The 17252-nt window shown below is 41.5% G+C and overlaps 2 protein-coding genes across 3 annotated transcripts; one reads left to right on the plus strand and one right to left on the minus strand.

Annotated features, from left to right (window-relative positions):
- Window positions 1-1549: 1549 nt before the first annotated feature.
- Window positions 1550-11747, minus strand: mtrf1l (mitochondrial translational release factor 1-like). 2 transcript variants are annotated; one of them, XM_076083454.1, is made up of 8 exons: window positions 10761-11747; window positions 10551-10630; window positions 10367-10471; window positions 10122-10200; window positions 8721-8884; window positions 8262-8379; window positions 8015-8151; window positions 1550-2071 (listed from the first exon to the last, which is right to left on the minus strand). In XM_076083454.1, the coding sequence occupies exons 1-8, from the start codon at window positions 11194-11196 to the stop codon at window positions 1859-1861; spliced, it is 1332 nt and encodes a 443-aa protein (XP_075939569.1). In that variant the 5' UTR covers window positions 11197-11747; the 3' UTR covers window positions 1550-1858. The 2 variants fall into 2 exon arrangements, with proteins under 2 accessions (XP_075939569.1, XP_075939570.1); XM_076083455.1 differs by having other exon boundaries at window positions 1929-2071; window positions 8026-8151.
- A 1415-nt stretch (window positions 11748-13162) lies between these two features.
- Window positions 13163-16858, plus strand: fbxo5 (F-box protein 5). Its single transcript, XM_076083468.1, has 6 exons — window positions 13163-13253; window positions 13934-14531; window positions 14755-14925; window positions 15252-15342; window positions 15643-15867; window positions 16150-16858. The coding sequence occupies exons 2-6, from the start codon at window positions 13960-13962 to the stop codon at window positions 16408-16410; spliced, it is 1320 nt and encodes a 439-aa protein (XP_075939583.1). The 5' UTR covers window positions 13163-13253; window positions 13934-13959; the 3' UTR covers window positions 16411-16858.
- Window positions 16859-17252: the final 394 nt, after the last annotated feature.

Genomic DNA, 17252 nt, shown 5'->3' on the forward strand with positions numbered 1-17252 from the left:
GACTCTACAGGTGAATAGGGTCACAACATGAACTCACAGACATCACCATGAAACTTCACCACTTCATCACTCACATTAAGAAGACTCTACAGGTGAATAGGGTCACAACATGAACTCACAGACATCACCATGAAACTTCACCACTTCATCACTCACATTAAGAAGACTCTACAGGTGAATAGGGTCACAACATGAACTCATAGATATCACCATCAAACTTCACCACTTCATCACTCACATTAAGAAGACTCTACAGGTGAATAGAGTCACAACATGAACTCACAGATATCACCATCAAACTTCACCACTTCATCACTCACATTAAGAAGACTCTACAGGTGAATAGGGTCACAACATGAACTCACAGACATCACCATGAAACTTCACCACTTCATCACTCACATTAAGAAGACTCTACAGGTGAATAGGGTCACAACATGAACTCATAGATATCACCATCAAACTTCACCACTTCATCACTCACATTAAGAAGACTCTACAGGTGAATAGAGTCACAACATGAACTCACAGATATCACCATCAAACTTCACCACTTCATCACTCACATTAAGAAGACTCTACAGGTGAATAGAGTCACAACATGAACTCACAGATATCACGATCAAACTTCACCACTTCATCACTCACATTAAGAAGACTCTACAGGTGAATAGAGTCACAACATGAACTCACAGATATCACCATCAAACTTCACCACTTCATCACTCACATTAAGAAGACTCTACAGGTGAATAGAGTCACAACATGAACTCATAGATATCACCATCAAACTTCACCACTTCATCACTCACATTAAGAAGACTCTACAGGTGAATAGAGTCACAACATGAACTCACAGATATCACCATCAAACTTCACCACTTCATCACTCACATTAAGAAGACTACAGGTGAATAGAGTCACAACATGAACTCACAGATATCACCATCAAACTTCACCACTTCATCACTCACATTAAGAAGACTCTACAGGTGAATAGAGTCACAACATGACCTCACAGATATCACCATCACACTTCACCACTTCATCACTCACATTAAGAAGACTCTACAGGTGAATAGAGTCACAACATGACCTCATAGACATCACCATGAAACTTCACCACTTCATCACTCACATTAAGAAGACTCTACAGGTGAATAGAGTCACAACATGAACTCACAGATATCACCATGAAACTTCACCACTTCATCACTCACATTAAGAAGACTCTACAGGTGAATAGAGTCACAACATGAACTCACAGATATCACCATCAAACTTCACCACTTCATCACTCACATTAAGAGACTCTTCAGGTGAATAGAGTCACAACATGACCTCATAGACATCACCATGAAACTTCACCACTTCATCACTCACATTAAGAAGACTCTACAGGTGAATAGAGTCACAACATGACCTCACAGATATCACCATGAAACTTCACCACTTCATCACTCACATTAAGAAGACTCTACAGGTGAATAGAGTCACAACATGAACTCACAGATATCACTATGAAACTTCACCACTTCATTAAGATCAGTATTTATTGTGTTACAGAGGCAGCAGTAGACCAGCAACTCATGTGTTCTGAGAGGTCCAATCACTGTTTTTGTGAATGGAGTCTGGTGTCTTTGTAGAGAGGATAGTTAACACTAATGTTACCTCCAGAACACAAGAGAACACAAACCTGATTCAGACTTTCAGATGATTTATAAACATGCGTATGAACTACAGGGTTTATGTTTCTGCCAGAAGAACTCAGACGTGGTCCTCTTTTAGTCCCTCGTGGCCCTTCTCTTCAGTAAACTCCTGATATCACGGTGCTGAACAGGAGGTTTCTCTTCCAGACTCACGAGCCGTCCTGCTGGTTTTCTCCCAGCAGCTCCTCCAGCGTCTCCTGGTTGGAGACCTCCTGCAGAGAGGAGTTCATCTGGTCCAGCAGCTCCTCCCCCAGCAGGAAGCTCCTGATGTCGTGAACCGTCATGCCGATCCGGTGGTCCGTCACACGGTCCTGGGAGAAGTTATAGGTTCTGATCTTCTCTGAGCGGCCTTTAGTGCCAATCTGGAGGAGGAAGAGGAGGAGGAGGAGGAGGAATAGTGTTGAGTTAAATGTCTCCACCTGTACTTTACATCTCATTAAATGTCTCCACCTGTACTTTACATCTCATTAAATGTCTCCACCTGTACTTTACGTCACATTAAATGTCTCCACCTGTACTTTACATCACATTAAATGTCTCCACCTGTACTTTACATCACATTAAATGTCTCCACCTGTACTTTACATCTCATTAAATGTCTCCACCTGTACTTTACATGACATTAAATGTCTCCACCTGTACTTTACATCTCATTAAATGTCTCCACCTGTACTTTACATCACATTAAATGTCTCCACCTGTACTTTACGTCACATTAAATGTCTCCACCTGTACTTTACATCTCATTAAATGTCTCCACCTGTACTTTACATGACATTAAATGTCTCCACCTGTACTTTACGTCACATTAAATGTCTCCACCTGTACTTTACGTCTCATTAAATGTCTCCACCTGTACTTTACATCTCATTAAATGTCTCCACCTGTACTTTACGTCACATTAAATGTCTCCACCTGTACTTTACATCTCATTAAATGTCTCCACCTGTACTTTACGTCGCATTAAATGTCTCCACCTGTACTTTACGTCGCATTAAATGTCTCCACCTGTACTTTACGTCGCATTAAATGTCTCCACCTGTACTTTACGTCGCATTAAATGTCTCCACCTGTACTTTACGTCGCATTAAATGTCTCCACCTGTACTTTACATCTCATTAAATGTCTCCACCTGTACTTTACATCTCATTAAATGTCTCCACCTGTACTTTACGTCGCATTAAATGTCTCCACCTGTACTTTACATCTCATTAAATGTCTCCACCTGTACTTTACGTCGCATTAAATGTCTCCAACTGTACTTTACGTCGCATTAAATGTCTCCACCTGTACTTTACGTCGCATTAAATGTCTCCACCTGTACTTTACGTCACATTAAATGTCTCCACCTGTACTTTACATGACATTAAATGTCTCCACCTGTACTTTACATGACATTAAATGTCTCCACCTGTACTTTACATCACATTAAATGTCTCCACCTGTACTTTACATGACATTAAATGTCTCCACCTGTACTTTACGTCACATTAAATGTCTCCACCTGTACTTTACATCACATTAAATGTCTCCACCTGTACTTTACATCTCATTAAATGTCTCCACCTGTACTTTACATCTCATTAAATGTCTCCACCTGTACTTTACATGACATTAAATGTCTCCACCTGTACTTTACGTCACATTAAATGTCTCCACCTGTACTTTACATGACATTAAATGTCTCCACCTGTACTTTACGTCACATTAAATGTCTCCACCTGTACTTTACGTCACATTAAATGTCTCCACCTGTACTTTACGTCTCATTAAATGTCTCCACCTGTACTTTACGTCACATTAAATGTCTCCACCTGTACTTTACGTCACATTAAATGTCTCCACCTGTACTTTACGTCACATTAAATGTCTCCACCTGTACTTTACATGACATTAAATGTCTCTACCTGTACTTTACATCTCATTAAATGTCTCCACCTGTACTTTACGTCACATTAAATGTCTCCACCTGTATTTACATCTCATTAAATGTCTCCACCTGTACTTTACGTCACATTAAATGTCTCCACCTGTACTTTACGTCACATTAAATGTCTCCACCTGTACTTTACGTCTCATTAAATGTCTCCACCTGTACTTTACATCTCATTAAATGTCTCCACCTGTACTTTACGTCACATTAAATGTCTCCACCTGTACTTTACATGACATTAAATGTCTCCACCTGTACTTTACGTCACATTAAATGTCTCCACCTGTACTTTACATGACATTAAATGTCTCTACCTGTACTTTACATCTCATTAAATGTCTCCACCTGTACTTTACGTCACATTAAATGTCTCCACCTGTATTTACATCTCATTAAATGTCTCCACCTGTACTTTACGTCACATTAAATGTCTCTACCTGTACTTTACGTCTCATTAAATGTCTCCACCTGTACTTTACATCACATTAAATGTCTCCACCTGTACTTTACATCTCATTAAATGTCTCCACCTGTACTTTACGTCACATTAAATGTCTCCACCTGTACTTTACATCTCATTAAATGTCTCCACCTGTACTTTACATCTCATTAAATGTCTCCACCTGTACTTTACGTCACATTAAATGTCTCCGCCTGTACTTTACATCTCATTAAATGTCTCCACCTGTACTTTACGTCGCATTAAATGTCTCCACCTGTACTTTACATCTCATTAAATGTCTCCACCTGTACTTTACATCACATTAAATGTCTCCACCTGTACTTTACGTCACATAAAATGTCTCCACCTGTACTTTACATCACATTAAATGTCTCCACCTGTACTTTACGTCACATTAAATGTCTCCACCTGTACTTTACGTCGCATTAAATGTCTCCACCTGTACTTTACGTCACATTAAATGTCTCCACCTGTACTTTACGTCGCATTAAATGTCTCCACCTGTACTTTACATGACATTAAATGTCTCCACCTGTACTTTACGTCACATTAAATGTCTCCACCTGTACTTTACATGACATTAAATGTCTCCACCTGTACTTTACGTCACATTAAATGTCTCCACCTGTACTTTACGTCACATTAAATGTCTCCACCTGTACTTTACGTCTCATTAAATGTCTCCACCTGTACTTTACGTCACATTAAATGTCTCCACCTGTACTTTACGTCACATTAAATGTCTCCACCTGTACTTTACGTCACATTAAATGTCTCCACCTGTACTTTACATGACATTAAATGTCTCTACCTGTACTTTACATCTCATTAAATGTCTCCACCTGTACTTTACGTCACATTAAATGTCTCCACCTGTATTTACATCTCATTAAATGTCTCCACCTGTACTTTACGTCACATTAAATGTCTCCACCTGTACTTTACGTCACATTAAATGTCTCCACCTGTACTTTACGTCTCATTAAATGTCTCCACCTGTACTTTACATCTCATTAAATGTCTCCACCTGTACTTTACGTCACATTAAATGTCTCCACCTGTACTTTACATGACATTAAATGTCTCCACCTGTACTTTACGTCACATTAAATGTCTCCACCTGTACTTTACGTCACATTAAATGTCTCCACCTGTACTTTACGTCACATTAAATGTCTCCACCTGTACTTTACATGACATTAAATGTCTCTACCTGTACTTTACATCTCATTAAATGTCTCCACCTGTACTTTACGTCACATTAAATGTCTCCACCTGTACTTTACGTCACATTAAATGTCTCCACCTGTACTTTACATGACATTAAATGTCTCTACCTGTACTTTACATCTCATTAAATGTCTCCACCTGTACTTTACATCTCATTAAATGTCTCCACCTGTACTTTACGTCACATTAAATGTCTCCACCTGTACTTTACGTCACATTAAATGTCTCCACCTGTACTTTACATGACATTAAATGTCTCTACCTGTACTTTACATCTCATTAAATGTCTCCACCTGTACTTTACGTCACATTAAATGTCTCCACCTGTATTTACATCTCATTAAATGTCTCCACCTGTACTTTACGTCTCATTAAATGTCTCCACCTGTACTTTACATCACATTAAATGTCTCCACCTGTACTTTACATCTCATTAAATGTCTCCACCTGTACTTTACGTCACATTAAATGTCTCCACCTGTACTTTACATCTCATTAAATGTCTCCACCTGTACTTTACATCTCATTAAATGTCTCCACCTGTACTTTACGTCACATTAAATGTCTCCGCCTGTACTTTACATCTCATTAAATGTCTCCACCTGTACTTTACGTCGCATTAAATGTCTCCACCTGTACTTTACATCTCATTAAATGTCTCCACCTGTACTTTACATCACATTAAATGTCTCCACCTGTACTTTACATGACATTAAATGTCTCCACCTGTACTTTACATCACATTAAATGTCTCCACCTGTACTTTACGTCGCATTAAATGTCTCCACCTGTACTTTACGTCACATTAAATGTCTCCACCTGTACTTTACGTCGCATTAAATGTCTCCACCTGTACTTTACATCTCATTAAATGTCTCCACCTGTACTTTACATGACATTAAATGTCTCCACCTGTACTTTACGTCGCATTAAATGTCTCCACCTGTACTTTACGTCGCATTAAATGTCTCCAACTGTACTTTACGTCGCATTAAATGTCTCCACCTGTACTTTACGTCGCATTAAATGTCTCCACCTGTACTTTACATGACATTAAATGTCTCCACCTGTACTTTACATGACATTAAATGTCTCCACCTGTACTTTACGTCGCATTAAATGTCTCCACCTGTACTTTACATCTCATTAAATTTCTCCACCTGTACTTTACATGACATTAAATGTCTCCACCTGTACTTTACATGACATTAAATGTCTCCACCTGTACTTTACATGACATTAAATGTCTCCACCTGTACTTTACATGACATTAAATGTCTCCACCTGTACTTTACCTGACATTAAATGTCTCCACCTGTACTTTACGTCACATTAAATGTCTCCACCTGTACTTTACGTCACATTAAATGTCTCCACCTGTACTTTACGTCACATTAAATGTCTCCACCTGTACTTTACGTCACATTAAATGTCTCCACCTGTACTTTACGTCACATTAAATGTCTCCACCTGTACTTTACATCTCATTAAATGTCTCCACCTGTACTTTACCTGACATTAAATGTCTCCACCTGTACTTTACGTCACATTAAATGTCTCCACCTGTACTTTACGTCACATTAAATGTCTCCACCTGTACTTTACGTCACATTAAATGTCTCCACCTGTACTTTACGTCACATTAAATGTCTCCACCTGTACTTTACGTCACATTAAATGTCTCCACCTGTACTTTACGTCACATTAAATGTCTCCACCTGTACTTTACGTCACATTAAATGTCTCCACCTGTACTTTACGTCACATTAAATGTCTCCACCTGTACTTTACGTCACATTAAATGTCTCCACCTGTACTTTACCTGACATTAAATGTCTCCACCTGTACTTTACGTCACATTAAATGTCTCCACCTGTACTTTACATCTCATTAAATGTCTCCACCTGTACTTTACATGACATTAAATGTCTCCACCTGTACTTTACATGACATTAAATGTCTCCACCTGTACTTTACCTGACATTAAATGTCTCCACCTGTACTTTACGTCACATTAAATGTCTCCACCTGTACTTTACGTCACATTAAATGTCTCCACCTGTACTTTACGTCACATTAAATGTCTCCACCTGTACTTTACGTCACATTAAATGTCTCCACCTGTACTTTACGTCACATTAAATGTCTCCACCTGTACTTTACATCTCATTAAATGTCTCCACCTGTACTTTACCTGACATTAAATGTCTCCACCTGTACTTTACGTCACATTAAATGTCTCCACCTGTACTTTACGTCACATTAAATGTCTCCACCTGTACTTTACGTCACATTAAATGTCTCCACCTGTACTTTACGTCACATTAAATGTCTCCACCTGTACTTTACGTCACATTAAATGTCTCCACCTGTACTTTACATCTCATTAAATGTCTCCACCTGTACTTTACATCTCATTAAATGTCTCCACCTGTACTTTACGTCACATTAAATGTCTCCACCTGTACTTTACATCTCATTAAATGTCTCCACCTGTACTTTACATGACATTAAATGTCTCCACCTGTACTTTACGTCACATTAAATGTCTCCACCTGTACTTTACATCTCATTAAATGTCTCCACCTGTACTTTACATCTCATTAAATGTCTCCACCTGTACTTTACGTCACATTAAATGTCTCCACCTGTACTTTACGTCACATTAAATGTCTCCACCTGTACTTTACGCTGGTTGTAGCGTCGGCTCGTCTCCTCCTCCAGCTTCATTCCGTACAGTTTTGCTCTCAGAGCCTTCATGGCCTTCTCTTTGTTCTTTATCTGTGAGCGTTCCTGTTGGCACTCTGCCACCACGCCTAACAAACACACACACACACACACACACACACACACACACACACAGTATTAAAGCACTATTCTTATGAGGGCAGCTGAACTCCCCTCCGCTCTCAGGAGAAAGACGGACCTGTCGGCAGATGGACGATCCGGACCGCACTGTCTGTGGTGTTGACATGTTGACCTCCAGCTCCACTCGCTCTCTTGGTTTCTATCCTCAGGTCTTTGGAGTTTATGGTGAAAGAGATCTGAGAGGAACACAAACATCTCAATGAACAAACTCTGATACAGATATCAGTGTTCAAAGGAGGAACGCTGAAAGAGCTACAATGAGACAAAATAAAAGACCTTCTTTCAGATTTAACCGCTCATTTACATGATTTTCATGAAACACAGATTAAGCAACAACTGCCACAAATATAGAACTTGTTTTTATATTTATTTGTATCAAAATGCTGCATGAGCAGGTCGAGAGTGCACGAAGGATTTGACAACAAAAAGAAGAAGAAGTGTTCTCAGTGACTCGCCTGGTTAAATAAAGGTCAGATGATAATAAAACGTGTTTGTTTTGTTGTTTAATGACTGTTACCTCCGTGGGTTGGGGCAGCACAGCCACCGTCATGGTGCTGGTGTGCATCCTGCCCTGTTTCTCGGTCCTGGGAACCCTCTGAACCCGATGGACTCCGGCCTCAAACTTCATCCTCTTGTAGCTCTGAGGGCCGCTGACGCTGGCCGAGGCGTGACGTAGTCCACCTGAGCACCAACACGGAGACGTTACTGTCGACTGGAGGTTAGAGAGACTCTAACTGGGTCTGCTCTGCTGTCTCCTTTTCACTTTCTGGAAGAGCTCCGCCTTGTGTTTGAAGTCAGTTATTGAAATAGTGATAGAAATAACACACACACACACACACACACACACACACACACACACACACACACACACACACACACACACACACACACACACACACACACACACACACACACACACACACACACACACACACACACACACACACACACACACACACACACACACACACACATCTAAATTACATCCAACTGAATACTCCCTTTCCAAGAATGACGGAGAACTACGGCCTTTAAGTAACATAACTATCACAGACTGTATATAAGAAGTGGACATAGTCGTCGTGACGTCTCTCATCGGTTTGTGGATGCTTTGAAGCCTCGATTTTGTCTTTTTGGCCGTCGCCATCTTGTTTATTTAGCAACCAGTGAACAGGAAGTGACCATATCTGGACTGAGGAGGAGTGACGTAGAGACACCGTGTACGTCTCTGGTAGAGACCTGTCAATCACTGTGTAGCCCCGCCCTAAAGCATCCCCTGCTTTATGGTCTGTGTGACTCTAAATGGACCATAATGTACTAAATGAACATCATGCTGTATTGAAGAAGACTTGAAACTGGAGATTGAGACCATAAACTCATGTTTACAATGTTTACTGAGGTAATAAATCAAGAGAGAAGTAGAGTCATTTTCTCATAGACTTCTATACAACCAGAGGAGTCGCCCCCTGGTGGACACCAGAGAGAATGCAGCTTTAACACATGAAGCTTTGACTTTGATTTTTCAGAAGCTGGTAACAACGTGAAAGTCTCTCTCTAGAGCCAGTGTTTGGTTTGTCCCTTCTGGGCTACTGTAGAAACATGAAGGGCTCATTCTAAGATAAAGAAGACACGATTCTCAGTTCTACGTGATTATACACTAATGAAAACATATGTATTCATATTTTAGTCCATCTCTGCCAATAAGTCCCCCTAAATGCTAGAAGCAAGAACAAAGTTTTTCATCTCAATAACTGTCTGTTAAGTCTAACAGACACGGATAAAAGTATTACAATATATAAACTGGGTGTCTGTGGCGACATTCCTGAAAATAAACGCTGTTGTTCTAAAGGTTTTCAGACATCCACCACGACGATACCGACCTTTAACCCTATAATCAGGAGTGTGCGTGACCTCTGACCTATTTCGCTGGTCATGTGCTCCAGGACGTCGAAGGACCAGCCGTGGTGCTGAGCGTAGCCCTGGTACATGTCGAACACCTTCAGGGGAGACCAGACGAGTGGTAAATACACAGACGATGCTTCATCGCTCCTCTTCTTCAAATCCCTCTTTGTTCCTTTTTTATTATTATTTATTATATGAGGCGACTCTTTAAAACAGAAACTGTTGAAAAGTAGTGAATGTGATCGTGAAGCACGTTCACACCTCATCAGTGAACAGCATGGCCTCCTGACCTCCGACCCCAGCTGTCACCTCCAGGACCAGGTCGCTCAGATCCGCCTCCTCCTCCGGCAGCAGCAGCTCCAGGATCTGATCAGAGAAGAAGGGTAAAACAGCATGAATGTGATGAACATCTGAAGGCCGTCAAAGTGAGGAGTTACAGTTGTACCTTCTGTCTGAGATCTTGAATATCTTGCAGACATCCTTCATGTTCCAGCTCGGCCAGTTCTCTCAGAGCCGCGTCTTCATCTTCAGGGAAAAAGAAAACACAGTAAAGTGAAGTAGAGTGATATGAGGATTATCTCTCCATCGTCAGAAAGTTTATACTCCTCCTCCTCCTCCTCCTCCTCCTCCTCCTCCTCGTGTGTTTGTGTCTCACCTCTCAGCAGCGTCTCCGTCTCAGCCGTCTCTCTCTCTTTGGTGTCCAGCTCTCTGATGCTCTGGATGAGAGGAGCCAGCAGAGACACTCTGGTCCTCTTGGCCCTCAGCTCGTCCTCACAGTGCTGCTCTGTCACACCACCACCACCACCACCACCGCTGCTGGCCGCTCTCAGACACTCACTGTACTCCGTCTCCACCTTCTTCAGGTGTTCCTGCAGAGACCTTTTGGCAAACAGCTCATCCACCGACAGCAGCTTGGCCACCGTCAAAGGCGTGCCGGTGTGAAGAGTTCTCGTGGTTCTGCCACAGTGATTGTGACAGTGGTGGAGAAATGAGACCGTTTGTCTGAGGATGTTTGGTGGTTTTTGAACCCACAGACTGGAGACGCACTCCCTTCCTCTCGGAAGAAGGTTAGCGGCTCTTCTGGAAGCCATAGAGTCACTGAGTGGCAGAACAAACAGACCCTGGTAGGACTTGGCACGTTTCTAGTCCAGAAGGAACATTCGGACAAATTCCATTAAAAAAATAAACAATTTTATGTTTAACTAAAATATGTACCGCTACAATTGCTATATTGAGAAATATTCAGCATCTAATAAAGTCATTATTGAATTCGGCGGGTGTGTATCACGACAAGCAGCGCTTTATTTTGAAATTTTAACTTATAAAATAAAGGTTCAGATGTGTGTGGTATTCCTGCAGAAGTCGACAACCACAAACCAAACCGGAAACTTTAATTCGGAATATTTAAAATAAGATGCTGTTGCTATTAAGGGCTGGATTTCAACCCATACACCAGAATAAGAGCATTTGAGAGAGTAAACAACTCGCTAATATCATCTTTAAATCAAATAACAAACAACCGAATAATCCGTTACATCTATCATGTTACCGGAAAACATCGGTGCGGCGATAACGAAGGAAAACTGTCTAGAAAACGGATTCTTAATGCTAGTTATAAAGATTTCGTTTGTTTCCCACCTTGCTGAAGGGCGCAGACATGTTGAATGATACACGCATGCGCAGTCGGTAAGACGTCTTCTTCTGCAGACAAAATTACTGCAGGCTAAAGACTGGCACATGGGAGAAGTTTGACTTCAGGATATAAAGCCTTTAATTATATTGTAGATATTTATTTTTTAGTGTGCTCAAGTTATGGTGTATTTTATTGTGTATTATGTTTATTTTAGTAATTTACATAAATTGTGTTTGTCTGCTATTTAATGCCCTTATTTGTGTTTGTGTGGAAATCCTTCATCATCCAGAATCAGTTTATTACCAAAAGGAATTTTACGCATACTAATTACATAATTCTACATAATTCACTGTAAAACTGTACGAGAGGATATGATAAATAAAATCAAACAGTATAAGAGTAAAATAAGTCTGTTTTTAAAGTGTTAAGTGTCTTTGTTTAAGTCACTGGTGCATAAAAAGCATTATGAAAAGCAGGCAGCTGCTCGCTTTACCTGAATGTGTCGTGGTTGTAATTTAAATGTCTGTGGGGACTGTTGTAAATTGGACTGATGCTGGGATCAGGACTAAATGAGCACTATGCACATCGGTATGTAAAGACGTGAGCCCCCCCCCTTCATACACAACCTGCTCGGTCTCTCGCCTCAAATAGTTCTCTTATCTCCCTGTGTCACTCTGTCGTACATTAGACATCAATATATATATGTTAAAATAACACCCTGTTACAGTTTGGTTGTGACTTTGGTGAGAATGTGGCCCCCTTCTCATACATTTTTTGGCCTGTATTGCACAACATAAAGTGAAATACTGAAAGTATTGTTTACAAACTAAGCTGTAGCATCCTGCCCCCCCAACTACTGTCTGGTTTCAACGTAAGAGCCGCTTCACACATTCCAGGTGGGGGTGTGAACTGTCCTCTGAATGGTCAGTCTTTCAACAGCACATCGTTTTAAAAACATGAAACAGAACAGAGGGCTGTCCTGTAAACGGTGTCGGTGAAATATGAACTTATTTTCTGTTTTTTAAGAGTATTTCACTCCCTTAACAAAATAAAGCTTTATAAATATAATTTAGATGTTTTAATGTCACTACCCGGCTCATATCACTGCTCATAATGTGTTGCAGCCTCATGTTGAACTCGGCTGAGGTTTTACTCGCTTCAGGCTCTTAAATCCTGTAGAAATGACAGGTTATGTATCATTCCGTCCGTGTTTCCCGTCGGAAGGGAAATACCAGTGAGACCACCTCCCCTGCGCGCTGACGTCATCACCCGCAGACATCCCTGGCTCCCCATTGGTCGGTGGTTTAAAGAGACTAACGCCCGCTTCGCTGTGATTGGTTAACGTCTTTTTGCGCACGGATTTCAAATAGCTGCAGAAACACTGAGCTCAGTTTTCAGTATCAGAGCATTTTAATCTGTGAAGAGGAAGAGACAGTTAGCTCAGAGTTAGCTCCGCGGCTAAAAGGAGGGAAGCTAAGAGTCTGCCGTTTGGATAACGATATTAACAAACGTAAGGTAGGAGTCTTCACTTTATATAATAATGTTAACGTACGTAACGTAGCAAAGTTAGCTAGTAGCGTAGCGTATCTTAGCTAGTTTAGCTTGTCAGTCAACGGGCTAAATGTTAACTAACTTAACAATACCGACCGTAACTACGCTGTATTCAGAGTATATTTAACATGTATATATGTATAGTATAGCTATGTATGTGACGTTAGTTACGTAAGAGATAAATAAAATTAGCTTCTTAGTTACAAGCTACTTCCTGCCTGCACGCGCGTAAATGCGGCTCAGTAACGTCATCTGTAAGTTATTTAACATTTAACATGTTTTAACAGATGACATCATTACTAAACACTCAACTAACATAATAAGTTGTGCATTTAAAGACTAAAAACCTGAAGTCTCGAGTATCTTCACGTCACGTTTCCGCCAAATCTAGCTGCGTGGCGCCAAAATTAAATTATTTGAAAAACAAACATGCGGGAGAAAAGATTCTGAGTGTGTTTAAAGTTCGTGATAACAGTTTAATATCGATATATCTTTATTATATATCTTATTAATGGACTAGTTGCCCTCCTTTATCGGTGGATAAGTCTGTTTAGCATGAGAGAAGAAGAGAGAAGCCATGCTGCACATTTAAACCTTATTAAACTTAAACTTATTGCTGCTTGTTTGTCTCCTTTTTAATCCAGAAACCTACAAAGTGCACACAGCGTGTATGATTGACTGTCAGACGGCCATCATCATGAAGTGCCCACGTTATGAGGCTGCCATGGTTAACGGTGTGGAGAAAAGCTCAGCTGCTGCAGAGTCCAGGGTGTTACACCTAAAAGCGTCCCCACTGAAGGAGCCCCCCAACATCAAACCCCAGTGTCCCCCTGCAGGAGCCCCCACAGTGTTGTCCAACAACACCAGCAGAGCGGTGCACAACAAGGAGAACAGCACCGGCAGGGAGCACGATAGGACCGTGGACGACCGGTTTGAGGACAGCGGGTATCTGTCTCTGCACAACAGTCAGATCGATGAGCACCACGGGGAGGAAGAGGAGGAGGAACACAAACAGGGAAAACCTGCACGTCAAGACAAGACCACATCACCAAAGAGCTCTCCCTCCAAATGTCCAGAGAGGACGGACTCCAACACTCCTGTGGATCGCCACAAGAGGAGGACGGCGACGTTCTCGCTGTCGTCCACGCCGTCCGACCGCCACAGAGACCCAAACCTGCCCATTCTCAACTTCCAGAGGGCCGTGTGTGAGGAGCTGGCTAAGAGCTACCAGAAGAACAAGAGGTGGGTTCGTGTTCTCCTGGTGTCTGTTTAGAGGCAGAAAGCATCGCTCTGCCTGTGGGAGAGAGTTCTAAACACTGAAGCCTCAGATCATCTGGTTCAGGTCTGACTCTTTTTAATGCTTCAGACACACCTGAGATTAATGTTAGAATCCTTGTTTCAGTCGTATTTAATAAGCACGACTGTCGTTATTAATAATAATCCCGTTTGTGTTTGTGTGTCTCAGGTACGACTGGAGCATCATCACAAAGGTAGCAGAGCATCACCTCCTGGATCGGGTGATCGGAGGCCAGATGGGCCGCGAGTACGTCGACGTGTTTTCATGTCTGCTGTCGAGGAGCATGAGGAGCATCCTGACCCACATCCTGTCCCTGCTGGGGGACCTGGACCTCATCAGGTAGACTAGACCAGAGGGTTCTTTATCAGTCACTGATGGAAGGAAAGTCTGGCTACAGGACGTGTGTGAGCTCAGATTGAAGAGAAACCTTTAAAGCTCTTCTGTGTCTGGAGGAAAAAGTTTATTATAATAACTTTATTTAAACAGTTTACAAAGTGAGTTAATATAACTGCAGAGAGGTCAAGGTCAGATTCAAACCCTGATAACGGAACAATAAAACAATCTATACGATAAAAACAAACCATGAAATGAATTAATAAGAACAACATGTTGAAGGATTCGCTCTCTTCCTTTATTCATCGTGTGTTCACCTTGTTTCCTCTCAGCTGTAAGAAAGTGAGCCGGACCTGGAGGAGGATCATCAGTGATGACTCAGCAGCTCGGAGTCGATGTGGGAGAGCGGAGCAGACGCTCAGGGTGAGCACACACACACACACACACACACACACACGACTCGTTTAGACAACAACACGTCGGACAGATTTCAACAGTCAAATATCAGATCTCAACGTGGCTCACAGAGCGCTCTGCTTTATGACAATTATACACAACATAACTCTCGTTTTGTTATTAAGGAGGAACAAAATGTTTTCTACCAATCTGAAGATTGATGGTAAAAGTAAACTGTTTGTGGACGTGCAGACGTTCTTAGTTAAACATGTGACTCTTCCTCCTCGTCTTCTCGCTCTAACGTTTCCTCCTTTCATCGTCCTCTAGGAGTCGAGCAGCTCTCTGAGACAGAGCGGCTGTGGACTCACTCGAGACGTCTCCGTGTCCCGGGTGGTGCTGTCCTGCATGCAGGCGCTGGCCTCCTCAGGTACTCCCTCTTCATCCTCTTCCTCCTCCTCCACCCCGAGCTGCAGACTCATCAGACGGCCAGCTGTCTGTCAGAGGGGCGGCACACCGACCCCCCCGTGTACCCGCTTCACTGAATACCTGCAGGTCAGCTTATTAATATGAATTAGAGCTGTCCAGTGGTCATTGTATATAATGAACATTTTACTTTGATATTCAGCAGCGATACAGTTTATCTGTAAACACAGCTCTGTTTCAGGCTCTAGCTTCATCATACTTTACTGTAAAACAATGAAAATCAGCAGATTCTCACATTTGAGAACCTGAAACATGAAATGTTGAGCGTTTCTTATTAAAATTAGAAACTTTAAAGTGACTGTTTCCTCTGAAGCGCTCTGACTCTTAACAAACCGTCATGTTGTGTTTCAGGCCGCCAGCGCTCTGAAGCAGCACGAGTCTCTGCGTCCCTGCAGACGCTGCGGCTCTCCGGCGACGCACTCGTCGGAGGTCCAGAGGGCCACGTGCACTCGGGCCGCCTGCCTCTTCGACTTCTGCACCCGCTGCCGGGAGGCCTTCCACGGCTCCACGCCCTGCAGGGTGGTGCGTCCTCGAGCGCACACCCCCGCCCTGAAGACCACGCCCATCGCACCGGGCGGCGCTCGCAGCAAGAGGAACATCCGGCGCCTGTGACCGGAGCCTCGCCCCGAGGCTTTTATTCTGCTCTTAAAGCTCCTGGAAGCTTCTGCTGAAGCACTTGTTTACAACGCTGCTGGACAATCAACCAGAAAGTGTCGACCGGACAAAAACTGCCGTCGTCTGTGAGCGACGACGGGAAAAAAGAAAAGAGAGAAAAGAACACTGAGAACGCTTTAAATACATGTATCACTTTTATTATGTTTTAAAATGAAATGGATGTAAATATATATTGAGACTTTTTAAATAGTTTTTTTTTTTTTGTTTTTTTAATAAATGTTGATATTTACTTCCTGTAAATAAATGTTTCATGAATCTGATCGTGTGTTTCTGGGATTCTTCAACGAGACAATTTCCCCCAAAAAGAAACAGAAAAACATGAAGATATGAGATTAAAATGCAACACTTTCCTGTATTTCTTTGCTTTATTTCCAACATATTCTCGTAGGTGTTGTAGTTCATTTACACATTTAAACTTATGATCAAAGTAAAGATTGTTCTCTCAAACATTCAGGAGTGTCTTAACCGTCTGGATGTTATTAAACCATTTAAACTAAAAAAACAACACATTTCATGCCTCGTGGAATGAAAACATTTATTTTACTACGTCTATTTGTAGATTTCTCCTAAATTCAACGAAGGTTACTATTACATAATGCCTCATTTGCATATTTAAAAATAAATTCATGAAAGTTCTTATAATAATCTTAATGTTGGTAATCAACTGGGGAAGTTTCATTATATCTATCTTTTTATAATTCTTTCTTTTTGGTTCTTTTCATTAAATTAAGAACGTGGTTTGAAATATATATACTGAATATTTATATATATACTGTATT

The sequence above is a fragment of the Anarhichas minor genome, unplaced genomic scaffold (genome assembly GCF_050575085.1).
Source record: "Anarhichas minor isolate MPS153535 unplaced genomic scaffold, ASM5057508v1 ptg000133l, whole genome shotgun sequence".
In the NCBI taxonomy this organism is placed as follows: Eukaryota; Metazoa; Chordata; class Actinopteri; order Perciformes; family Anarhichadidae; genus Anarhichas; species Anarhichas minor.

Excerpts from the sequence above, each read along its gene's own strand:
- fbxo5 (XM_076083468.1), top strand. The coding sequence starts at position 13,960 with ATGATTGACTGTCAGACGGCCATCATCATGAAGTGCCCACGTTATGAG. Across the intron at positions 14,926-15,251 it reads GGGGACCTGGACCTCATCAG|CTGTAAGAAAGTGAGCCGGA; the intron begins GTAGACTAGACC and ends GTTTCCTCTCAG. Across the intron at positions 15,343-15,642 it reads GAGCGGAGCAGACGCTCAGG|GAGTCGAGCAGCTCTCTGAG; the intron begins GTGAGCACACAC and ends ATCGTCCTCTAG.
- mtrf1l (XM_076083454.1), bottom strand. The coding sequence starts at position 11,196 with ATGGCTTCCAGAAGAGCCGCTAACCTTCTTCCGAGAGGAAGGGAGTGC. Across the intron at positions 10,631-10,760 it reads GACGGAGACGCTGCTGAGAG|ATGAAGACGCGGCTCTGAGA; the intron begins GTGAGACACAAA and ends TTTTCCCTGAAG. Across the intron at positions 8,885-10,121 it reads GCACATGACCAGCGAAATAG|GTGGACTACGTCACGCCTCG; the intron begins GTCAGAGGTCAC and ends GTTGGTGCTCAG.